The sequence below is a fragment of the Zalophus californianus genome, chromosome 9 (genome assembly GCF_009762305.2).
Source record: "Zalophus californianus isolate mZalCal1 chromosome 9, mZalCal1.pri.v2, whole genome shotgun sequence".
NCBI lineage: Eukaryota > Metazoa > Chordata > Mammalia > Carnivora > Otariidae > Zalophus > Zalophus californianus.
This window is the reverse complement of record NC_045603.1, coordinates 36186623-36213701: the sequence shown is the minus strand read 5'-3', so window position 1 is coordinate 36213701 and position 27079 is coordinate 36186623. Positions and strand designations below refer to the sequence as shown.

Below are 27079 nucleotides of genomic sequence, written 5' to 3'. Positions count from 1 at the left end.
TTCTAATAAAACTATCTAAAATCAGGCAGGCACCAGATTTGGCTCACAGGCTATAGTTTGCTGACTCTTATCTAGTAACTTAGTTGATAAACCCATGTATATTACATCATACAGGCTCTCCAAAGAGATTAAGTCAAGGACAATGTATTTATAGTAGGGTGAATCATTCAATGTCATAGAGGTTGCATGTATTTTACAAAGGGCTTTTACATTCATTTTTATTTTTGAAGAGAAGTTGTGATTTCAGAGATAAGGGGAACATGCTATGAACTTCTGTCAAGACGATATTAACCTTCTTCTTTTACAGTCGAGGAAGCCTAGAGTTGTACTGTTTGCCCAAGGTTACCCTGAGAGCACAAGATTTTACTCTTATTTCCCTGCTTTATATTTTATCAGAGTACTAGTGAACTCATTGAGAAGTTATCTCCAGTCTTGCTTTGTGTTCAACTCGGCTATCCTGTAACCTAGAATTTTGAAAGTAATTCGATTTCAGATTTAACACTATGACTATTCTCTGGATACCGAATTCATTCAAAATAATCATACAAAGTAAATTTTGGTAACAATTCCCCCCTAAAGGAAGCCCAAGTAAGCAGAAGGTGGTTTCCAAGAATAACCAGCTCTAGAAGTTCATTGCAGCTGTAAAAATATATCTTCAGTTGAAATTTAGCTTGTAATATAAGGGTACTTGAATTTTGCTTTTTCCTCATCTTCTTTGATTTTTTTTTTTGCAAGTGATTTAGATAGATATATTGAGGATATTTATTGATTGCTCTTAATTCAAAGGCCAAGCCCTTTTATCATGAAGAAGAGCTGCCACTGGAAAAAAGTTGAAAAGTAAATACCAGTTTAATAATTTTTTTCTTGGCCTAGAGTTGTTGTTGGTGGAGTGGTGATGTGTTTCTTACTGTGTTTACCGCCTGAGTAGGTATGAAGTGATTGGCTTTGGCAGTGTTTTTTCTTCTTCTTTTTTTTTTTTTTTAATATCTTGGTGATCAGTGCATTGGTGGTTGTGGCATAGTTCAGTTGGGGGGTAGCAGAAAGTTTGACAGTGTTATACTATTTACTATGTTACAGCTCCTTGAAAACCGGCCATTTTGCTCTGTCTGAATGAGGAGCATTTAGGGCAGTCACACATCATTAGAATTATTGGTTCAGAATTTTAAAAATCCAGGATGAAGTAAAATCTGCAAGTCACTGTAAATTTCACATATATTTTCCTTTTTATTCCCCCAGACTCACCAAGCCAAAATCTCAAATCATGAATGTTTTGTAAATACATTCTATAATAAGTATTGTTTAATTGTTCCTTTTTAGTGCAACTTTAATTTGGCTCTTTTCCAGTTATTTCATTCTTTTTTACAATGATTTGTAATATTTTCTTCCCCTTCTTTTTTTTTTTTTAAGATTTTATTTATTTATTTGTCAGAGAGCGAACACAAGCAAGGGGAGCAGCAGAGGGAGAAGCAGGCTCCCCACTGAGGAAGGAACCCGATGTGGGACTCGATCCCAGTACCCTGGGATCATGACCTGAGCCAAAGGCAGACGCTTATCCACTGAGCCACCCAGGCGTCCCTTTTCTCCCCCTTCTTAATTAGGCAGCCGGTTGCATGAAGAAATATGCTTGCTGCTTTAATACCAACATGGCAGGGGATTCTGATTTTACCTCTTTGTACCTCCATACATCTCAAATATAGGATTTTTGAAGATGATATGAGTGTGAATACATAGAAATCTCTTGAGTACCCAGCACATAGTAAGTGCTCATTAATGTGAGCCATTTTTATTTTTTACCTATTTTAAAATGGTCCTTTTCTCTGCAAATGGACTAATTTAAAAATATGTGCCATACAGATCATCTGGTTGTTCCCGTTACTATTTCCTTTAGAAGTCAGAGTTCATTAGAGGAATTAGAGTAAATGTGAATGCTCTGATTCTGTTATGTAATATTGCAAGGATATTAGTTCATTTTTATATGCATCAATCATTAAATTTTATTCTTCACTACAACACTAAACTATGAAGTGGTTGTCTTTTTAACAGGGATATTTAGAAATGAGATAAAAATTGTTTCCTCCCTGGGACTACAGGGTCTATGCAGTGGAAGTATGCAATTATGTAGAAGTTACTCAAATCCCACAGTAGCATCCTTTTGAAGGAACTGACGTTTCAAGAATATCCTAGCTCTCATATCCTCATCTCTTATATTTGTCTGGTGGTACATTGTTTACAAATCTGCATTAACCTCAGATCACCTCCTAAAGACCTTAGCAAGTATTTTAAAGACTCTTCATTAAGGGCTAAGGATGACCAGAGGTTATTACGTAATTGGATTACTTGCATCTTGTTAAAGAGAGCTTGCAAGTCTAATCATTCAAAGTCTTGTCTTCCTGATTCCTTTTCTCCCTTCCTCTTTCTCTTTGTGTCTCCATCCCCTCTTTCCCGTCTCTTCTTTATAAGATACTGTATTCTTCTCCTCTTCTTCATCAGTTAAAAATAGCCCTAAGGATGAGGAACTTGACTGGGCTTCATAGGGCAGGTATATTTAAAACACACTTGAAATGTTTTCTACAGTCTGGGACAGGCTTTATTTGCCACAGGGGCTTTAAATGCTTTCCCATTGTTTTAACTCCCAAATCAGTGTAATACCTACCGGGGGTGGGCGGGGTGGGGGGGGAATCAAATTGTTGGAGAAACTACGGACACCAGCACAAATATGTATGTCAGAGAAATGGGTGCTGTAGCATCACCTAACCATGTAGACTTCAAAAAGTCCCAGGGTGAAGGGATTTTTCTATATATTGTCTTATGTAGGTACATAGACTAGAGAGAACAGATTGGACTATTTGATCACCTTACAAGATTCTGGTGTAACTAAAACTGCCCTTACAGACTGCTCTCCTGCTCCCTTCTGGACTACTGTCTTTTGTTCATTCATTCCATCATTTGCTCAGTCATTCATGAATTCATTCATCCATTTGGTAGTAAGTGTTCTGTGGCGGGTGCTGACGGAGTTGCTGCGGATAATATACTTCATGACTAAAACAAATTCCTGCCGTCTGGGGGCTTGTGTTTGTGTAGGAAAGCCATGAGAGTCATTTCTGAAGAGTGTGAGAATTATTAAGATTATTTATGCGTAGTGTCACTTTGGGCCTTAACAACTTCAGACTTGACCTTTACAATATATGATTTCTTTCATATGGTGTAAGACTGGACTGCTCTGAGGAGGCAGAGATTGATGTAGCCAAGAGAAGTCAGGGAAATCTTGTGGAAGAACTGGAGTTTAAGCTGGAGGTGAGGGAGAACATTTCAGATAATGACAACATTAGATCGATGAATATGATTTTGGTTCATATCTAGAATAATCATGAGACCGATATCACTGAAGGAATTTTGAAGTATCAAACAATAAAGGTATCAATAATACTTAGGGGATTTTGAAGTTTAGATAGTAAAGATGGGCCAGATTTTGGACAGCTTTGAATACTAGTCCAAGGACATTGGAGTCTAATTCTTGTTTTATTATTGCCCGTTATTGAGAATTATTGTAGATATTTGATGAAGAGTAGTGCCTAAAAGGATAAACAAAGGGATAAGGTACTAAACCATGAGCGCAAAGGAAGATGAAACTTCTGGTCCTGAATGGCACCAAATAGCTCTGTGTCCTCGGGGTACATGTTTAAGCTTTAAGGACGTCAGTTTCCTCATTGTAGAATACACATTGAGGAGATGATTTCTAAAGTCAGGGATTTTACAAGTAGAAATTGCTGACCTCTAGATCTCTATAGCATTTACCCATCTGTGGCTTTACGAACTTTTCTTGTAGAAGTTAATGGTCTTTATTGTCAGATGCCACCTTAAGGTTGAGGGACCTGGCTGGCGAAGAACTCGAGATGGTGGTTACAAAGTGGATACTGTGTGGTTTGGGGTGGGTTAGGGGCACAAAACCCCGGTCTTAGAATAAAAAAAAAATTAGCTTTGAGTTCTAGTTCTTCTCCTTAGCAATGGGATTCTGAGCAACATGCTTCACATCTCCGAGTCTCATTGTCCCTTTGTAAAGTACTGATTCACATAGTTTGCAAACATCATAGGGTTTTAGAAAGAACGACTTGAGATAATATAAACATTGTAAAATGTTTAATAAACATTCATAACTAGTGTTACTACTACTATTACATGACTTCCCCCACATTCCATAGTTGAATAAAATGACAAAAGAGAATGGTGTTTTCTAGGCAACTACTCTCTTCACTAGAAGCCAAGACCCCATCTGGGAGGTATAAAATGACATAACAGGTGTTGGAATTCATTAGGCAATTATACACGATTCTCTCTTTCCTCATAATACCTGGTCTCTCATGGAAAAATACAATGGAGCTTAATTTGTACTCAGGTTAGCATATCATTCAGATGACCTGCATTTGTTTAGATTGTTGAAGCAACAAGGCATGTGGGTTGATTGGAGATATGGTGCAGAATAGAACAAAAGTGGATTTATTATGAAATATGAGCCGCCCTATAAAATTTCTGGAGTGTTTAGTTTAGGAGTTATTATGGAACCTATTCAAGAATGGAATTTCCTGGTATTACTTAAAAGGGAATGCTTGAGCTATAGAGGCTAAATAAAGAATAGCACATCCTGTCATTTTTATTTTCTTGTTATCAAAACTTATAGCACAATGTTAAGATATTTCATCTTCAGGTTTTATTAGTGTTTGACTTGCCTACGGCATGAGCTGCATGAGTTTTCTGCACTTCTGAGTATTGCTGGTGGTGACTGCTATATTGAGGTGGGGAATGGGGTACAGCATGAGAGGCCAGGGATAACCAGTGCATTTGAACAAGAGTGGAGTGAGTAGGGAGCAAGAAGGCAGAACCTTCCAGTCAGGTGTTTTAACCAGTCCCTTTCACTTCCCTTTGCTTAGTCCAGACTGACTGAGTGCCAGTCATGTACCCATTAAAAACTTACTGCTTGTCTCCCAGAAGGGTTCTCAGGGCAGGAGCCAGTCCAAAAAAAAAAAAGATTGACAGTTAAGTCCGAGAGCGTCCACTAAACCACAACTGTTAAAGCAGACAGAATTCCCATTAGACGAATGCTTTTTGGACCTAATCCAATGATAATAATCTATTAAAACAAGTTGTCTAATCTTATGAGTTAACTTGAAAAGAGAAGTGGATGCAGGGTGATTTGCAAAATGTTTGCACGTGTAAGTTCAACTTATTTAATTTTAAATAATTAGGGCATGGCAGTGATTAGTGCTAATTGGAGCTATGTCGGGCTGAAAGAATTACCCAAATATGTTTTGAAGACTCATGAGAGATTTTTGCAGTAAATGTGTTTAACTATAGGGTTTTGTTTTTTGTTTTTTGTTTTTTAGAGTGATAATGTTAAAAATCAAAGATACACATCTTAATGAAAAAAATACCAGATTTTTGCCCTGTCTGAAATGATCTGAAAACTAATATTTTAATGATAGCTACAAAGGCTGGACATGCTCAAGAAGGAAGATTAATGGGGAGAGTTTTAATGGCCCTCAATATAGTATTTAATAAATGCAGAATTCTTTTTTTTAACTAACTTGAAGCAGGATCAAACTTTTGCGTTGTATTGAAGCCTTATTTGAGTGGAGAACAAATGCTGCTATGATTATACGGGTTTCACAGTTTTCACATTCCTCTCTGTTTCAGAATCTCCTTGTGAAGTTGCCTCTGACCTTACTGAACACCTCCATTCCCAGGTAGCTTTTTAAAAGTTAGTAAATGATTAAAATTTAATTCCAAATCTCGTAATAAAAGAAGGAAAGAAAAAAAATGTGGTAGGTTACATTTACACAAAGATTTCATCTGTCTAGGTTGGTAGCCACCACCACGAGTTTCCCAAAAGCGCTTTTGCCAAGTTGCTTCTGGCAAGAAGAGACTCTTGGAGAGGGTACCAGAACAGTTCTGAACTGAAAAACTTTAGTATTTTTGTTTGTTCCCAAACATCTGGCTCATGGCCACTTGGCAGCCATATCAATCGTTTCTCTGTCTGCATAACATGAAACATGCAACTAGCTTATTATTCCTAAAGTAGGTATAATTTGAGGGTCACTCTTTTGATGATTAATTCCAGCAAATAAAGGTATGCATTTTAAAAATGCTTATTTGGGGGTACAAATGTTAATTGATGCTCATAGAAAAGTTATCCCATTTATAATAAATATTGCCATCTAGGTTTACTATTTTGCTTTTCAAAAAGAAATTCACTTTCCAGAGTAATAAGATGCAGAGGTATGAAAGATGGCTCTTCTTTTCAGGAAAACTAAAACTATATTTTTCGACTTTTCCCACAGCACCCTTGCCTAGACTCAATTTTTGTTTTTAAAGTATTTTCAGATACCTAGCTCTTGGTTACTGCTGATAGCACTAGTCTGCTGCTCCTTACATCTCTTCCTATGTTAAAGGGAATGAACCAAACAGCACCCAACAAAGATTTGGAAGTGGAGTTGTTTTTTTCTGTAACGAATTCTAGTAACCATAACTCCCTTTACTGCTCTGATGTACTTGAAAATTTGGCACGGCTGTTCGTTTATTCTTTTTTTCTTTTAGGAGAAGTAGGGGGAGAATAGGTAATGACCCCTTTGCTTGCTCAGTAAACCCAGAATATTCTACCCAACTGATCTTGTGAGGATTCCTGTTCTGTTTGAGTCTAATAATTACAGTGCCTAAATAGGTGCCACAGTGTTGTCTGGGAATTTCTGAATTGTAATTACCCGATAGTGAATTACAAAATTCAGTTACAGAATCACAAAATTGATGGATGTTTTCTCAAGTGAAAATTTTCTTTCAAAACATTCATTACTTGGCCTCAGTATCCCAATCAAAAAAAAAAAAAAAAAAACAAGTGTTATTTTACAAATCAGTGCGGCATTTTGAGAGTAAGGAAAAAAATCTACCTGCAAAATATATAAAGGGCTATATTTTTATCTGTGAGAAAAAGAAAATAATCATTTGTCCATTTGACATTGAATTTACCATGTATTTAGCAGAAGACACGTTTGTAATTATAGGGGGGGACCATATTCTCACTGAAAAACATGAAGCATTGAAATTATGTGTATTAATGAACACCTGCCTATGAGATGTATGTATTAAGTTGTTTGTCTAGGTGAAGTCTTCCTTTTCTTATCAGTGTCTGTTGTATGTTCGTAGGAAAGTCCTGCACTCATTAAATAGCTGCCTATTTATGAGATCTTTGAGAGAAGAGGGCTATGTCTTGGCCTCCCCACTGAGTGAAGTCTCATTATAATTTGTCTCTTTAGGTTTCCAAAATGCTGGGCTCACAGGCTTACCTCATTAATGAGACTGGAACACATCTCATAATGGCTGGTTTGTCGCACTAAAGCCACACAGAGTTAAAAGAATGTTGCAGTTTAATCCATTGGCGCAGGAAATGCATTTGCAATGCAGTTGCCCACTTGAGGAGAGATGGATAGAAAAGAGTTCCTTTTCCAAATTCAATTAATTTTGAGCTCTTTTATTTTGATTCTCCCCCATTAGGTGTATTCTTAAGAGTGCAGGGAAAGGAATCTAATAAAAACCTAAAGTGGTTTGATAGTCAAAAAGAGGTGTCTTCTTTTGTGTAAAGTATTTTTTGTGTCTGAGGTCACAAAAGGATATTTTCTTCACATATTTTCTTCATAAAGCCTTGATTGTTTCATGGCTAACCCGATTTGACCGTAGTGCACTGCCTGGTGGGAAGTATTAAACCTCTTATTTTAAGCTAAACAAGATTACTCTGAAGGCTGGCGTTCAGGGGCTTGCTTTTAGTGTAATGGGTTAGGGGCTGTGGCGCACCCCTTACAGTTCCAGTAATTGAACTCTTTGGGTACTTCAGTCCCTAATAGTTAGCTCTAGAAGGAGCCTGCCATGAGTATGCAAGAAATTGCTAACTGCTTGATTTCCCCATGTTAGCTTAATGAGGAAGAATGGGTCACCATGCCAACAAAACAACCATAGCAATGGGTTTAGAAACATCCTTCCCTTGCTGTTTGATTCTCATTTGGGGGTTTCTAGTACACTATCGTTGCTATAGAGTGTGAGACAAAACCCAAACGGGATTTGAAATCAATATGTTATCTCTCATATAAAATACGTGTAAGTTACTGTGGTCCTTTAACCTGAATTCTGGTTCATTCTATTGTTCCATCTTTTTAGATTCAATTTGAAGGCGGTTAAAATGTTAGTATGCACTTAACGTTGATGTTAATTTTCATTTGGTATTTCCTGGCCCACAGCTTTTATTAAAGCCCATCTAATTTCATTTGGTTTCTAAAAGCTCTTATTCTAGTTACAACCATTCTTTGAATAGCCTGTTTTTTAGAACAGTTTCAGGATTACAGAAAATTTGAGTAGAACCATGTTCCCAAATAGGTCACCCTCAGTTCTGCCTGTTTACTTACCTTGCACATCAGTACAGTATGTATGTTACAGTCAATTAACCAATGCTGATACATTATTATTAACTAACGTTCATACTTTACTCAGATTTCCTTCATTTTTACCTAATGTCCCTTTTCTGTTCCAGGGTGACATCTAGGATAGCACATTACATTATTTGTCATATCTCCTTAGGCTCCTCTTGGCTGTGACAGTTGCTCAGACTTTGTTTTTGATAACCTTGACAGTTTTGAAGATTCCTAGTAAGATATTTTGTAAAACATTCTCCACTGGAATTTGCCTGATGTTTTTCTCGTGATTAAACTGGGTTTATGGGTTTTGAGAGGAAGAACACAGGTCAAGTGATATTTTTATCACATATTATTAAGGGATTAAGGGTACATGCTGTCAACATGACTTACCACTGTTAAGGTTGACCCTAATCACCTCGTGGAGATGGTGTGTTTCAGGTTTATCTATTGTAAAGTTACTCCCTCCCACATCCCTCCTGTCTCTGGAAGAAGGCACTATGCACAGCCTGTATTTATGGAATGAGAAGTTATGCTCCCTCTCCTTGAAGGTGGAGTATATATATAAATTATTTGACATTCTCTGCAAGGGAGATTTGTCTCTTCTCCTTTGTCTGTCTGTCTGTCTATCATCATTTATTTCTCAGTATGGATTCATGGATGTTTATTTTATACCTTAGTTTATAATTCAGGACTATCTATTTTGTTGCTCAAATTGTACCAGCTTTGGCCATTGGGAGCTTTTTAAGCAGGCTCCTGCGTGCCGTAGAAACTTTGACATATCTTCGCGTGCGCGCACACACACCACACACACACACACACACACACACACACACACACACACACACACACACACACACACACACACACACACACACACACACACACACACACACACACACACAGCTTCTGGCACAATCAGATGTACCAGCTCATCTTGTATGTTTCCTGCCTCCGTTTTAAAATCAGTCCATTTCTCCAAGGAACCTTGGTTCCTTTTATTGGAAAATTGTATTAGAAATCAAGGTAACACCATTTAAGGAATAAATAAAACAAATTTCTAAATAAAATTAAGAAGAATCTCTTTCAAGTATGATTAAATGAAAGAATAGATGGTCATCTTAGGTTTCTTTATGTTACATTTTTATTTTATTTTATTTTATTTTATTTTTAAGATTTTGTTTATTTATTTGACAGAGAGAGACACAGCGAGAGAAGGAACACAAGCAGGGGGAATGGGAGAGGGAGAAGCAGGCTCCCCGCGGAGCAGGGAGCCAGACGTGGGGCTCGATCTCAGGACCCTGGGATCACGACCTGAGCCGAAGGCAGACGCCCAACGACTGAGCCACCCAGGCGCCCCTATGTTACATTTTTAAAATATTCTAAAAAAATGTCCATTTTTTACCAGAGTTAGCTAGTATCATATGTATGAAAAAAGACTAGGAGGAATTTCAAATAGGCTAACAGTTTTGATTATAACTGAAATAAGAAAAACTGTTGTCTCTGGTGACCTTTTACTACCAAATCAAACCAGTTATGTTTGGTTTTAAATTTTGGATAAATGCCATGTCATTCATTATATCAGATTACATGAAATATGCTTTGACACTTTTTGGATTTTTTTATAATCATACTGTCCCTAATGACAACCTTGTTTGGTAAATTATAATCTGGCCTAAAAAAAAGTCTAAGTGTTTATCAGTGGGTTTCAATCTATAACTGATTTATTGAGCTGTTATATGTTTATCTGGATATGTACAAAATCTTTTTGATGGATGTTTGAAATCAGTGGAAAGCATTATGCTGTGGTATAGAGTTAGCTTGAATAAGTGAAAGAACTCCTTCTAATCTAAAGTGCTGAATAACTCACTAAGATACTTTTTTTTATGCCCTTAATCTTTAAATTCTTTCCTCACAAAGACTGGATATACCCACCTATTGAACCTCTTTATATCTTTTGAAACACTAAACATTAAAATTCTTTTGTTTATTTTGTTGCTACAGGAAAAAAAGTTTCTAATCTTGTATAGAGGGTAATTATTAATAAGGAAACCCATTTTTTTCTTTGAAGGGAAAGAGATACCCTGACAACTTGATGATGGCAAAACTTCAATAAATCCTATGAATATGTTCTAGAAACAATTTCCTTTTTTTTAATTTACCAATTTCTGTTTATTTGATAAAGTTATGGAAGATTAGTTTTTAGCAGTCTTTTTTTTTACATTTTTTAAAAATTTTATTATGTTAATCACCATACATTACATCATTAGTTTTTGATGTAGTGTTCCATGATTCATTGTTTGCGTATAACACCCAGTGCTCCATTCAGTATGTGCCCTCTTTAATACCCATCACCAGGCTAACCCATCCCCCCACCCCCCTCCCCTCTAAAACCCTCAGTTTCTCAGAGTCCATAGTCTCTCATGGTTCATCTCCCCCTCCGATTTGCCCCCTTCATTTTTCCTTTCCTACTATCTTTTTTTTTTTTTAACATGTAATGTATTATTTGTTTCAGAGGTACAGGTCTGTGATTCAACAGTCTTGCACAATTCACAGCACATACCTTCCCCAATGTCTATCACCCAGTCTATCACCCCATCTCTCCCACCCCCCCACCACTCCAGCAACCCTCAATTTGTTTCCTGAGATTAAGTATTCCTCATATCAGTGAAATCATATGATACATGTCTTTCTCTGATTGACTTATATCGCTCAGCATAATACCCTCCAGTTCCATCCATGTCATTGCAAATGGCAAGATTTCATTCCTTTTGATGGTTACATAATATTCCATTGTGTGTGTGTGTGTGTGTGTGTATGTGTTTGGGTGTGTGTGTGTGTGTGTGTATACACCACATCTTCTTTATCCATCTATCGATGGACATCTTGGCTCTTTCCATAGTTTGGCTATTGTGGACATTGCTGCTATAAACATCGGGGTGCACATACCCCTTTGGATCACTACATTTGTATCTTTGGGGTAAATACCCAGTAGTGCAATTGCTGGGTCGTCGGGTAGCTCTATTTTCAACTTTTTGAGGAAACTCCATACTGTTTTCTAGAGTGGCTGCACCAGCTTGCATTCCCACCAACAGTGTAGGAGGGTTCCCCTTTCTCCGCATCCCCGCCAACATCTAGAAACAATTTCTAATTAAACTTTTAACCATACATTCCTTCTTGTCACATATTCAGAAATGTTGGAAATATATGCTTTTATATTCCTGTTTTGAGGTGTGTCTCCAATGAGAACTATTTTAGGAAGGGGGGCAGCTAGGAGAAATCCTATATTATTGATAGAAGGAAAGCTTATGACTTCAGTGATGAATAATGGATACAAAATAAAGGACGATAGATTTTTGTTATGTCTGGAGAGCCTTTTCTCTCAGTTATTCTTAAAACTTTCAGATGCTGAATTTTATCTCCTTTATTATTACAACTCTACTATCATTGCCAAGGGCTTAATTTGGAATTAAATGAGCCTTATGCTTAAGTAATTTATTTTCATTAGTTTGCCAAAAAGCAAGTCTCATGATGGTTTTAATACTCTAAGGCAGAATGTTTACATTTTTCTTTCATTGAGTATAAAATATTCCTTTTCAGTTTCCTTTCTGTCCCAGAGAATCTTGAGATCAGAAGGCAGTATTGAAGCTGCCACCATGAAGGGCAGTTTTCCTTGAATAGTAGAGAGGGAAGCTGTTATAATTGATTTTTGCTCTTCTCTTGTGCTATTTCTTTAGGCAAAGACTCTCAGAGAAGAAAATAATGCTCTACAGGGCTTCTATGAAGGCATCACCACTAGTTAATATGACAGGTTCTTCTCATCAGATTTGCCTTCATATTTCAGGTGATGCGTGGAAAAGATTTTGATGTTTTATAGTAAATTTCATATTATTTGCTCATTATAGCTATGTTCTTTTATTCTATTAGTGTGTCCAAAGACTCGAGATAAAATTGTCAACCATGAACTTGATATCCTTAGTTGATTTTCCTTCTATGATTTCTATATCTGACGGTTCCAGAAAAATCCCTCTAAAATTTTGTAGTTAGGAATATGTATATTTATGGATATTCAGTAACATGGAAACTGAAGCAAATTTCCCTTTTAATGTTAAAGAACAACTTTTTGAAAAGATGAAGACCACATTTGAACTTTTAGAAAAATTAGACTTTCATAAAGCTGATTTATATGATTTTATAAATAACTAGTGAATTAAAACATGAAGGAACCCTGTCCATTTAGTAATTGACACGAAATGTATCTGATAAGAATTCTTCGGGATGCAATCATTTTCCCATTTTTAATTCTACTTTTGGAATGAAGTTGTAGTCAGGAAAATGTTCCTCCAGAACATGTTACTGCCTTCATGTATACTTCTCATGGAGAGGTTTGGAGTTAGGCAGAAAATGTTGTCATATAAAGGTGACAAGGCCAAGTTTCTGTATATGACGACAATCAAGCTGGCTTTGGAGTTGTGCAATATTATTTCATTTGCTCCTTTGTGTGGAGGATGGGGAGTGAGGATTTACCATAATAGGATTTAAAATGGGTGGGGGGTGCCTGGGTGTCTCAGTTGGTTAAGCGCCCAACTCTTGATTTCAGCTCCGGTCATGATCTCAGGGTCATGAGATTGAGCCCCGCCTTGGGCTCCTGGCTCAGCAGGGAATCTGCTGGAGATTCTCTCTCTCTGCCCCTCCTCCTGTTCATGCACATGTACTCTCACTCTCTCAGATAAATAAATAAATCTTTAATAAAAAATGTGGGAGATAATGACAGGTAAAAAAATTGACTTTTGGTTTGAGGGTCAGAGTTTAAGAATCATTTTCAAATGCCTACGAACGTTAGGCTCCGTAGTAATCTCTGAGAATTCAAAGATGTACCATTTGTTATATCCCAGATCTAAAAGACCATTTTTAGGTAATATTATCATAATTTTGTATCCCAGCCGAGGTGCATTGTGTTTTTACCTAATTTTCTTGTATATTTAACAGATTTTCTAGCAAAATTAAGGTCAGGATTACAAAAAATAATTGTAGATAGATTGAATTGGGACATGGAAAAGTATTTTTTAATATCGAGAAACTTAATTATAAAAGAATAGCTACAGTAAATATTAAATATGGAAAAGTATATGAACTAATGGATACTTATCTATCCATAACCAGAATTTGGATTTGTTACCATTATTTGTATATATATTTGTTTCAAAAAAATTATTTCAACCTAAGACATGTAAGTTTAGACATAAAAGGTTATCAAACCTTTTTTGGGGTTTTTTTGATACATCTTTTATATCAATGGCAACCACTCATAAATTTGAAGCCATCTTTGTCTCTTCAACTCCATCCAGCTCCCTTCTGTGCCCTGCCCCAGCAATTTCCCGTCATCTGATGTTTGGTGTAATTGTTTCTAGACTTGGCGGGGGGGGCGGGGGGGGGCGGAGGATGATTTTACAAATATATGTATGCATTTGTGAAAAATATATGGGATTTTTTTTTCCTGAATGGCCTGTATGATTTTATAATACGCATATCTTGCAACCTGAGTTTTTTTGAGTCATGTTACTATCTAATGATTTGGTTCATTTGCATTAATTGCTATATAGTATTTTTCATGTTTGGTGTGTATGTATGCCTCTATATATAAATATATGTATCTCTCCATATACTGTATATGTAGTTTATATGGATGGTTTATTCCTGTTAGTTGCCTTATAGATTCAGAACATATGGGTATACCATGATTTATTTCCATATTGCTCTAGTGAAATTTTCAGCGATTTACTTATTTTTGCTTTTATAAATAATCCAGCATTAGAAATTCTTGTATTTAGATCTAAGAGGTTTTGTTAGAGAGTCACTAAATCCAGATTACCAAATAATAGATTTTGCAAATTATTAATTTTCCTAAGTACTTCCAAATTTCTCACCAAACTAATTTATATTTTCTCAGTATGTAATAGTTCTTGTTACAACACAATTTTAGTGACTTCTGTAGCCAATTCTTTTTTCCCCAGTTTTTTTTTACTTAGATTCATTTGAAGTTTGTTCTTTTTACTTTAATTTTCATTTTTATTAACATGAATTATAATTGTTTATTGTTGTCTTTTCTCTGAATTTCCCATGTTTTTAAGTCTATTCTATTGGATTGTTTGCCTTTTGTGATTCATGTTTAGGAGACTTTTTTTTTTCTGGGAAAAAGTCCTTTGTCTTCTGTATATTGGAACAAGACTTGAATATTTCAACCCTGAATTATACTTATTACAGAGATCTCAATTCCTTTGTAGCCTGACCTCATGACACTCATTTATTATACTAAGAAGCCAGTTTGTCCTAGAGCCTCAGAGAAAGCATTATTTATGTTTCATTATGGTTTATTCATTTAGAATGAGGAAAATATGCCTTAAAACTTTGTGAAATGAAAGCCAGAATCCCACAGTATTTTCAGTGTCATTGTTAAAAATTAGACTTGTACAAATATGTGATGATTCTCAGGCTCAGCTGCATTAGAATCTCCTATGGAGATATTAGTCAGACCAGGGCTTTGGTATTTTTAGCAGTTCACAATTAATATTGATGGTCCTTTAGGTTTGAAAGCTATCTTTTAAGACACCATGATTCTTTGCCTCCCAAAGTGTTTTTCTGGGCAGATTAGAACATGCAAACTCCACAAGCACGGGGTCTGCCCTCTCTCTGCACGTATACATCCAGTGCCTAGTAGGAGAGTGCCTGTCACATACAGCCGTCTTAATGATATGCTCAATGAATTCATTATGTTTTCACTATTAAAATGCAGTCATTTTCTAACGCTACCCATCAGAGATTATCCTTCGATCATGTTAAGTTTCCTGTCTTCTATGTGTGGATTTTTACTAGCTTTAACTTTCCAGTCTGGTGGTAACTCTTCACAACTCTCATGCCTTATCTTACAAATACCTGCGTTGAATCATCTGATACACGAAGCCAAGAAGAACAACAAAAATAAAATGCTGAGGCTAATTATATGACTTGACTCCTACCTGTAACTCAATAAAAATTTGCTCATCTGATTTAATCCATAAGTAAGAGCATAGGGACTATGATTTTTTTTAATATTTTGTTTATTTGAGAGAGAGAGAGAGAGTGAGAGAACGAGTGGGAGGAGGGGCAGGAGGAGAAGCAGACCCCTGCTGAGCAGGGAGCCCAATGTGGGACTCGATCCCAAGTCCCTGGGATCATGACCTGAGTCGAAGGCAGATATGTAACCGACTGAGTCACCCAGGTGACATAGGGACTGCGATTAATTAAAAATCCTTTCCATGCTTTCTTTTCTTTCACCTTATTTTTAAGGCTGTTACCACAGAAACAATGAATGAGGTTAGAAGAGAGATTTGGTTTTATCAGAATCCCATTTTATAGGTGACCATTTTTAACAGTATTCTGTGAGAAGGCATTAAAGAGACTTGAAAGTTGTGATTTCAAAGAAATCATAAAATACATAAAAAGTGGTAGTCAGTCATGAGGCCTTAGAAGCTCTTCCACTTTAAACGTTTTGACATTAATTTTCTTTTACCTGTTCATTAAATTTTCCTTTAACGGTGTCATTTATTTAGCCCTTATAGACCTTAACTTTAAGTTACAATGAGTGTATGAGAGCATCTCACTTCAGAACTTCAGTGTCTCTTGATCTTCGTTGTTACATAATTTGTTTAAATGGGAGCTGTATATGAAAATGTTTTAAAATATAAAGGACTTTATAAATTAATGTTAGCATTTATTCTGCTTTTTCACTTTTGTCATTTGCTCAACACTAGGCTTCTTATATTTTATCACTGAATAGCTTTCATTAATCTTTTGTAGTTTATTTAAATATTCTTTAAGTATGATAACAAGAATCATTTTGATCACATCTTCAGTCTTAATGCTTTGATAATTTATTAAACATTGCTAAAGATGCTTTTATTAAAAGTTAATAAGGTAGTTTTGCCTTATGATATTTCTGTTTTAAGAATAAAGTGAAATTATGCAATGATTAAGGCTAACTTCTTCTGGAGTTTCATGACTAGCAAAGAATCCTGATTACACTTTCCTTCCCCATGTGGTTCTCTTACTCCTTTGCTTTTCTTCTTGACTGAAGAGGAGGGTAATGCCTCCCCTTTCTCTCTCCTCACTGTCACCAGAAGACACTGGAATAGAATGGCCTCAGTTACACTTGGTGTACTTAGTACACTTAGTTGCAAAATGGACTTTTGGTACAGATTTTCACCTTGAATTGTTTTTTCAAGATCAGTCTTCCTCATCCATGGCACCTTATTTCATTTATCTTTGCCAAATGACATGTTTCTCTCTTGTGTAATCAAAGCATCTTCAATTGTGTGATTTGTCTTTCGAGGTATTACAGCCTCTAATGTGCAGTTTTGTGTTTTGTGGAGTTTTTTTCTAAAATCAGTAAATTTTAGGATTTTTGCTGGGTAGAATTTCGGAAGAGCATAAGAATGGTTTGCAAAAGGTAATTTTAGATGATACTGATTCTGAACCATTTCATTTTTCCAGAGAAGACCTGGAAGTGAGAAATTAGTGATGACTGAACGTATTACTCCCCCACCGCTAAAAATTCCATGCAGCATTATGTGAAATACTTTAGAAGTTGGCCACAGATATTTTGAAACACTGAGGCAGTTAGTTCTGTGAATTTAGTGTTACTGTAATCTGATATTAATAATCCTACCTCATAAAATTGTCATAGTTTCCATCTGTTTGCTGTTTCTCATTTTCCTTATTTTGAATTTTAAACTTCTAGTCTCCTTGTCTTCATTTCTTTTATACCCAGAAGTACCTTGTCTTTAAATATTTAAAATACCTTTCAAAATAATTTTGAGGGATGCCTGGGTGGCTCAGTCGGTTAAGCGTCTGCCTTGGGCTCAGGTCATGATCCCAGGGTCCTGGGATCGAGCCCTGCATCGGGCTCCCTGCTCAGCAGGAATTGCTTCTCCCTCTCCCTCTGTCTGCTGCTCCCCCTGCTTGTGCTCACTTGCTCTCTCTCTCTCTCTCACAAATAAATAAAATCTTTGGGAAAAAAAGATAAAAAAATAAGAAACACTTCAAAATTCTCCTTTTAAAAAGAGTAATTTTGAAATTTAAAACACATATCACAGAAAGAGAGAGAGAGAGAACCCTCTGTGAATTAGAATGTTCTTTGTAGAGGTGAGAACTTCCAAGGTCTTAGAGTAAGATCCCATTAATGACTTTGAAAGTTGGGAATAATGTAATCTGTGTTTAAAAGGGCTGGGTCACCAGTTAGGAGGAGACTATTGTGATCATCCAAGTGTGGGCATTTTGGACTCAAGTGGTGACAGAAGAGATGGTGAGAAATGGACAAATCTGGCTTATATTCTGAAGAGAAAGTGAGAGCTGGTAATGGATAGAATGGGGCAGGGGGAGGGAGGGAGGCTGGGAAGAAGAAACTGGTTACATAGGTTTACCGTCTTTGGTGGTGGTGATGACTGAAGGAGGAAGTGTTTAGTGTCAGGAGTGTATGAAGTCAAGCTTTATGTTGGGCATTTTGAATTTGAAATACCTAAGTGAATATCTCCAATAGACAATTGAATAAATGACTGTGGAGATAAAGGAAGGTTAAGGTGGAATCATTAGCATATATTAATATTTTTTAAAATTAGACCTTGCCAAGATCATTAGGTTAATAGTAGAGATGGAGCAGATGGTCCATGACCAGTTCTGTGGCTTCCAGCAATGAAAGGTGGGGTGAATGAGGAGTCTGAGGAAGAGAATCCAGTGGCAATTGTATATAATGCATAGAGACTGTTTTAATAGAAGTTGTACATGCTCAAGATATATTGTTCTTTGGACTTTTTAAAATGGAGATATAACTGACATTTAGCATTTTATTAGTTTTAGGTGCACAACATAATGATTTGGTATATGTATATATGGCATATGATCACCATAGTAAGTGTAGTTGATTCCATCAACACACAAAGTAATTTGTTTTTTTTTCTTGTGCTAACAACTTTTAAGATCTGATCTCTTAGCAACTTTCAAATATGCAATAGAGTATTGTTAACTACAGTCACCATGATGTATATGACATCCACAGAACTTATAACTAGAAGTTTGTACCTTTGACCACCTTCACCACTTCATCCATTTTGACAACTCTCCCATCCCTGTCTCTGACAACCACCCATCTGTTTCCTTTATTTAAGAGTTCAGGGTTTTTATTTTTTAAAATTCCATCTATAAGTGAGATCATACAGTGTTTGTCTTTCTCCAGCTGACTTATTTCACTTAGCATAATGTCCTCAAAGTCTATCTACGTTGTTGCAAAAGGCAAGATTTTCTTTTTTGTTGGCGCCTGGGTGGCTCAGTTGGTTAAGCGACTGCCTTCGGCTCTGGTCATGATCCTGGAGTTCCGGGATCGAGTCCCGTATCGGGCTCCCTGCTCAGCAGGGAGTCTGCTTCTCCCTCTAACCCTCCCCCACCTCGTGTGCTCTCTTTCTCTCATTCTCTCTCTCAAATAAATAAATAAAATCTTAAAAAAAAAAAGATTTTCTTTTTTGTGTGTGGGCAAATAGTCCATCAAATATATATCGCACATTTTCTTTATCCTTCATCCGTCGGTGGGCACCTAGGTTATTACCATGTCTTGGCTATTATAAATAAATAATGCTGCAATAAATGTAGGGTTACAGATCTTTTTTTTGAGATAGCGATTTTTTTTTCAGATAAATACCAGAAGTGGAATTGCTGGATCATATGGTAGTTCTATTTTTATTTTTTGAGGCAACTCCACACTGTTTTCCATAGTTGCTGCACCAAATTACACTCTTACCAACAGTGCACGAGGGTTCCCTCTTCTCCGCATCCCCACCAACACTTGTTATTTCTAGCCATTCCAACACGTGTGAGCTGATATCTCATTGTGGTGTGAGTTTACAGTTCCCTGATGACCAGTGATGTTAAGCACCTTTTCATGTACCGGTTTCTGTGACTTCCCGGGAAAAATGTCTATTCAGATCCTATGTCCATTTTTAATCAGATTTTTTTTTCTTTTGAGTTGTATGAGATTTTTTTTAATGTATTTTGGGTATCAAATGTGTGGTTTGCAAATCTCGTTCAGCAGGTTGCCTTTTCATTGTGTTGATGATTTCCTTTGCTGTATAGAAGTTTTTTATTAGTTTGATGTAGTCCCATTTATCTATTTGTGCTTTTGCCTTTTGTGTTTTTTTTTTAAACTAAATATTTGGCATACCCTTAAGATTCCAAGCACCATTTTGAGTGTTACTAATGTGTAATTCTATACAATGTCAATGTGTGCAGTAAGAGATCACATTACCAAGGAGTCATTAAAGTTGGGATATAGTATCCACCCCTCCCCCTCCCGCTTGCCTCTTCAGGACTTAGATTGTTTGAGGTCACTAAATTCTTATTCAGGTTGAAAGAGTTTGCCAGAAAATTCTCATTAACAGGAATGCCCTTTGGCCTTCCTCTCATAATTTTCTGTCTCTCTCTTAAAATAAGTAAGCACATTATCAAAGTCATTTTATTTTTAAAAAGTTGTCATCGGGGTGGAAAATTTGGGATTCATGAGGAGTGTTATTAAATGTTTGATGTCATTGATGTCAGTGACAGCATGGGGTAGCAGATGAAAGCCTGTTGATAAATTCTGCAAGAAAATTCGAGACAATGAAATGAGGACTGGCATAGACATAGCTAAATGCTGTTACTCCTTTGAGCCAGGCAGAAGCCTGTCATACTCCATATTTTGGGGCATACCTGCTCTTTGTTTTTCTAAGAACCTAAACCATAAAGGGAAAGAAGATAGTTATTTGATGTCTATTCTATCCTGTGCAGAGTGCTAAGTACTTTTATACTGTGGTCTCAGGTCTCAATTTAACCTGATACCGATTCTGAGGGGGAAATACATTTAATCCATTTTACAGAGGTCAGGAAATTGAGGCTTTGGTTCTTGGTATTTTTTAGAACAAGAAGAAAAAACGTTCATCAAAAGTTATATACAAAGTAGGCTTCCACAGTCAATGGGGCTTTTTTTAGGTTAAATTTTCCTAAGCCCTTTTTTTTTAAAGACTTTATTTATTTATTTGACAGAGAGAGAGCGAGAGAGGGAGCACTAAGCAGGGGGAGTGGGAGAGAGATGAGGCAGGCTTCCCGCTGGAGCGGGGAGCCTGACGCGGGGCTCGATCCCAGGATCCTTGGATCATGACCTAAGCCGAAGGCAGACGCTTAACCAACTGAGCCACCCAGGCGCCCCTTGCTTGAGCACACTTAAATGGAGATAGAAATAAAGGCATGTATTTAAGACCTATGTGGTTTTAACTGTCCACTTCAAAATGTCTTTTCGTCTCTAAATGTTAAGTGAAGTGTTCCCATGCTGTATTGATGATGATCTTAATTTTTTCCCTTCTCTTTTGGTTTCAGAGGAAGAACTTGTCTCTTTTCCTCAGCATTAGTCTGTTAACTTTCTGGGGAACTTCCCTTTTGGGTGCCCGTTTATACTGGATGGGAAACAAACCACCAAGCTTTTCCAACTCTGACAACCCAGCTGCTGATTCGGATAGCCTGTTGGCTCGGACACTCACTTTCTTCTACTTGCCAACCAAGAACCTCTGGCTGTTGCTATGCCCAGATACACTCAGTTTTGATTGGTCAATGGATGCTGTGCCTCTGCTCAAAACAGTTTGTGATTGGAGAAACCTACACACTGTGGCCTTCTATGTTGGACTCCTCCTCCTTGCCTACTATGGCTTGAAGAGCCCAAGCGTGGAAGGAGAATGCAATGGGAAATTTGTAACAAATGGCAAGCAGAATGCAAATGGACATAGCTGCCATTCAGATATGGAGTACCGGAACTCAGAGATTAAGCCCAGCTTTGCATCCAAAGTAGAAAATGGCATTAAAAATAATGCATCACAGAGAACGCAACTTCCTTCTACGGAGAACATTGTTGTTCTTTCTTTATCTTTGTTAATAATACCCTTTGTTCCTGCCACGAACCTGTTTTTCTATGTCGGCTTTGTAATTGCAGAGCGAGTTTTGTATATTCCTAGTATGGGCTTCTGCCTCCTCATTACAGTGGGAGCTAGGGCCCTTTATGTCAAGGTCCAAAAGCGGTTTCTCAAGAGCTTGATTTTTTATGCCACAGCTACATTAATTGTTTTCTATGGACTGAAGACTGCGATCAGGAATGGAGACTGGCAGAATGAGGAAATGCTGTATAGGTCAGGGATAAAAGTAAACCCAGCTAAAGGTAATATTTTATTTTATACTTTTGCCTAAACAGTTTACTCATTGTGCCTTTTTATATCCTTGCTTCTTGCCTTACAACGCAGTATTCAGGAAGAAGAGGTCTTTTTCTGCCATACCCGTATCTTTGTTTCATTTCATTTTTTTTTAAGAGCTGAGCAGTACAACCAATTTAGAGATGTATCCAAAATTCCATATTTGGAATAGGGAAGTATTTTCTGATGTTCCGGACTATATTTGTCCAGAGGAATTCGAACGGTTCTGCAAAAGTATTGATTGTCATAAAAAATTTAGACAAATGCTTGGTTTCTGTCTTTTAAATACTGATACAGACATCATCTTTCATCATGTAATAAAAGTTAGGCTATCCCACTTGAGGGTATTTTAGCTTTGCTGTTTTCCAAGCATCGCCTGAGGAAATACTGTTAAGACTTACATTCACATCTTTAGAAGATTTGGAGGTGATGCTACCTCTGAATCTTGGAATCATGTCTCTAGGTGTCAGTGTGTGCGCATACAAGTGTGAGTCGCCCTTAGCTTTGCAGAGGCTCTGTAATCTGGATGTTGCCAAGCCGTTAGCACATTCTTATTTAAGAGTTCTTAAGTCACGTAGGGAAATAAACTTCACTGTACAGTAAGATTGATCATGTATTTCATTATTGTTTTTGATTTAGAACACTTCTTTAGCAAATCATAGAATCTATAGCCAGAATAGGAAGTCTCCCTTAAAGCATAAATGAATAGGCAAAAGCTGTTACAGTGATTTCTCTGGTTTAGGCAGTAAAATGATGATAGAAGCCAGAGAGCAATTAAATGAAAACAAGTACACCTTTTAGGTGCAGAAATATATCATAGTAAACTGTTCTTCATAAGCCTTTTCTTTTTCTTTTTTTAGTTATTTATCTTTTACATTAGGGTTGCTTGTGTAGCATTTGAACTGGGCTTTTTCTACTTTTTCCAACACAACTGTGTACTGGTTTTCAAATACTGGAAGTGTAAACCTGTTCCAAATGTAGGGAATGGCCTATTGAGAGATATCGGGATATATGTCCAAAGATCTGGATACCCTAGAAGCAACTCCTTATCCGATTACCAATGAAGTCAGGAGTTCAGCGAGCAGCTACTCATTTCTTTAAGCTAAGGAAGTGATTGTTGGTACTTGTAACGCTTAATAGATTGCCGGGACTTTAATGTGAGTAGAAACATTAAAACTGAGCTAGTGCATAGCATAAAATCCCTCAGTTCTTGTGGAAAAAATCTTTACCATGTGGCTTTTGTAGGTAGTGAGTGCTGCACAGTTTAGTGAATGCATGAACCCAAATCGTGCTGTAAAAAATGTTGCAATCAGTTCTCACAGAATGCTTTTCAGCTGGTTTTTCTTCACTGGTAGATGAAAGTATGTAAAGCAAGGCTATGTTGCCAATTTATTTTCCTGCTATTTAAAACAGATACATTGTAAGGAATTAAAAAAAAACCCGCATGTTAATTTCATCACAAGGTGGTTCTGAGGATTTATTAAATTTATTGGTGAAGTTTCAGGTTAAGCTACTATAACAAAGAGCCAAGATAACGGTGGCTTAAATAAGATAGAAGCTTTATTCTTTCATGTAACAATCTATGTGTGTAGCCCAGAGCTGATAAGATGGCGCCATGGGTTTTCAGGATCCGGGCTCCTTCTCTTTTGTTCTCTTGCCATCTTGGTAGTGTCACCCTGTCCATACGGTCTGAGATGGCTTATTATCACATCAGCACTTCAGCGCACAGGAAAAGAGAGAAAGAGCAAACGGTGGGCGTACCCATTCTTTTTAAGAGCATATCACCGAAATTGCACACACCATGCTTGCTCACAGACTGTTGGCCACGCCTAGCTGCAAGGAAGGCTGGGAAATGTTATCTTAATTCTGAGAAGCCAAGTACCCAGCCAAATTTTATTACTCTTGAAGAAGGGGAGGGCAGATACTCAGATGCTAGAGCATAAGTAGCAGTCTCGGTCCCCACAGAGATAGAAAGCATTTTGTAAACTCCTAAATATTGTCCAGATATGTTTCTAGATATATTTGGCTACGATACTTTTGACAGTTATTCTGATTTTGATTCAGTTATTTTGCTGACAAAGCTAAAATGCTTGATTCTTTCTTCATCCATTCACTCAGTAAAAGACTTATTAAGCATCTCCTTGGTTTCCAATATATTTTCATGTCTCCTTCCTAATACTTAAGAAGTGCTATAGTATTTAGGTGCTCCAAGTATTGTTAGTTAAATGAACATATGACTAACTAGTACTCTAAGTCCTTTGAAACATCAAAAATTCAGTTCCTGAACCCTGCCCTGCTCCCACAACCCCACCACCACTACCTGCACCCCTGCTATACTTACAGCCTTTACTATCTCAGTTGATGGCAACTCTATTTTCCCAGCAGCTCTGACCACTGCTTTGGAGTCATCCAACCTCCTCTTTTTCTTTTCTTTTTTTTTAAAGATTTTATTTATTTATTTGAGCGAGAGAGAATGAGAGGGAGGAGGGTCAGAGGGAGAAGCAGACTCCCTGCCGAGCAGGGAGCCCGATGTGGGACTCGATCCTGGGACTCCAGGATCATGACCTGAGCCGAAGGCAGTCGCTTAACCAACTGAGCCACCGAGGCGCCCCCAACCTCCTCTTTTTCTTTAACACTCAGCATCCATTTCATCAGCAAAGCCTCTTGACTCTTTCTTCAAAAATACATCCAGAACTTGAACACTTTTTACCACCTCCAGTACTACCACTCTGGCCCATGCCACCATCATCTTTCTTGGAATTATTAATAAAAGCCTCTTAGTTGGCCTCCCTGCTGTTTTCTTGCCTGTTAGAGAAGAGAAGGCATGCATTGAACACACTGAATAATAAATGTTAAAGTCATAGTCTTCGTAAAGAGTTTATAATCAGTTTAGGGATAAGTTGTATATGCATTGAAGAAGGTGAAAGTGTAAAATATTATGCTATTGATATACCAGGAACTGAGAGACACTTCATAATAAGAGGGATAGAATTGGAAATGGGGGTAGTTTTGGATCCCATGACTGCCTTCTGTGCACATTCCATTTTGATACGAGACAAAACTCAACATCTAGGTTCCTTATTTTTTTCTATTTATAACATGTTAATAATAATTGTGGCTATGGTTACTTCCCTAGCAATTATGAGACTGGTAGTAATCTTCCTTAAGGTAATTTTTTCTTAGTCTGCTATGTTATTTGAGTCTAGCAAAAGATTAGAAATCCTTTAAAGCCAGTTCTTTGTAAGGTTGTCTGAGATTACAGTTATTTCATTGAGTTAGGTTTTTTTCTTCCCTCCTTTGAAAGCCTTTGCAAATTTTGGAGTACTTCATTCTACCATGTGTTTACCAGAATATGATTTTAAGCCTCATGAAGCATTATACATTAAAGCTGCTGCCTTGGGTAATGGGTCCTGTAGACAGCTGCCAGTCATTAACTGATTGGATGCAAATGATGATGGGTAAAGCCTGTCATAGTGACTGTGTTGCTAATTTATGGTTTAAATCTGGATAGTGGAGAAATGATAGCTGATTTGGACTATGTAAACTACAAGTCCTGTCTCATTATGTGGTTGATAATGTCAGGAAAATACTAGACATAGTTGATTACTGTAGTTTGCTGATTTCACAATGACTCTTTGCATTTTTGTGCTTAGGAAAGAGGAAATTTTCCCTGATGACTGCTTTAATGAGGAAGCCACATAATATTTGAAAGTGTTTGTGTGTGTGTGTTTAAAACAACATATTTTGTAAACCATATTGATTAGTATCTGCTTGGAAAAAAAGCATTTTTTAATTCATTAAAAGTGGTTAAATGTATGATCACCCTTCTTGGCCCCTGGCTTTCTCTAAATCCCCACATCTTTGGCTTTCTATAGAATTGAGCACCATTGATCTCTGCTACTCTGGCCTTCAAAGCACATCACAGTTTTCATTATCTTTCTCTCATTTTCCACAGCTCCCTCTTCTACAGGTTTGCCTCCCTTCCTAAATTGATTCATTCTTCAAGGTTCTGTCCAAAGATTGCCTTTATTTTCCTTTCTTTATAGATTCTAGAACCCTTCCTGGTATATGGGGGGGGGGTCAATAAACATGTCATTGAATTTCTAAGTTATTTTCCCAGTGACCTCATATCTATGTGGAACTTTTCCACCTGGATGATTTGCCAGTATCTCAAACTCATCACCATCTTCCCTAAAACCAACTACTTTCCAACTTCCTTATTAAGGTCATAAGCAGAGACTAGCAAAGTTATTATAGAGAAACAGATCAGTGAGCATATAAACATAAAAAAGAATGATAGCATATAGGTGGCATATCTGGTATGCTAAAAGGTATTTAAAGTTTTTAAAGTTATAGATTAAAAATCAAATCATTTCTTTAGAGTAGTTTGGTTTATTAACTATCATTTTGCTTTGAAGAATGTATGACTGTGATTTTTAATTAAACAGGGTTAATCCAAGGAAAACTTATTAAATAACTAAAGTTTATTTTAATGCCTGTTTTTAATGTAAATATGTGAAATGATATAAAAGATATATTTTTAATGATGCATATATTTGAAACTCTAAAGATGATTACCCAAGCGTTCTATGTTCATTCCCTCCTTCTGCAAATGACAAATATGGCCCATTTTGATATAAAAAAGCAGAGAAAGTAGTTGCTGCAGCCATGCATGGTTTGACCGTTTTTCCTTCCTGGATTTGTGTAAAACTGATTGTTGTATTTCAACCTCATGTAGTTTCCGATTTCAAGAAACAAGTATGTTGAAGGAGTAGCATTTTCTGTAGGAAACAGCTCATAACTTAAGTGAAATCCAAACCTTCAAGTCATGTGAAACTTGACTAATTTGTTGTAGATTCTATGGTCTGAGTTTTTGTTTACCTCTACTTGAGTGTCTTCAGCAGTGGTGAAGTGCTAGCAGCCAGCATTGGAATTGTATAGTAAGGTTTATTGTATTTCTTAGGTAATTTATTATGTTACTTTTAAAGTGAGATGACAAATTTTCAAAAGAGGTTCAAATTTTTATAAAAAATAGGATTTAGCCGTAAAGTGAGGAAGGGCAACCAGTGTGGCATTTTACTAAGACTGCTAATCTGAGTTACTAAAAAGCTGTAAAACACAGATTTTCTTTTTTAATAGAGAGGTGTGGTAGGAGAGAGCTAGCTAAAAGCACCGGTAGAGGCTGATTGGGAGAAAAATCCTACAGAGTTGAATCAGCCTTCCAGAGGGTAGAGAGAAATTCTGTATTGCTTCATCTCAGTGCATTTCTTCTCTTCTGTTTAGAAAAATATAAAATAATGGGGCTGACGAGAATAAAATGAAAATGTCTCATTAGCTCAA

The 27079-nt window shown here is 36.9% G+C and overlaps 1 protein-coding gene across 3 annotated transcripts in view; it reads left to right on the top strand.

Moving 5' to 3' along the window:
* TMTC2 (transmembrane O-mannosyltransferase targeting cadherins 2) overlaps positions 1–27079 on the top strand; it is a 393066-nt gene that overhangs the window by 165543 nt on the left and 200444 nt on the right. For 2 of the 3 annotated variants that reach the window (XM_035721804.1, XM_035721806.1), the window contains exon 3: positions 20880–21708. In XM_035721804.1, coding sequence (XP_035577697.1) covers positions 20880–21708 — 829 coding nt within the window. Of the gene's footprint in view, positions 1–5688; positions 5739–20879; positions 21709–27079 lie in introns of those variants that run through there. The other variant, XM_035721805.1, reaches the window with a different exon arrangement.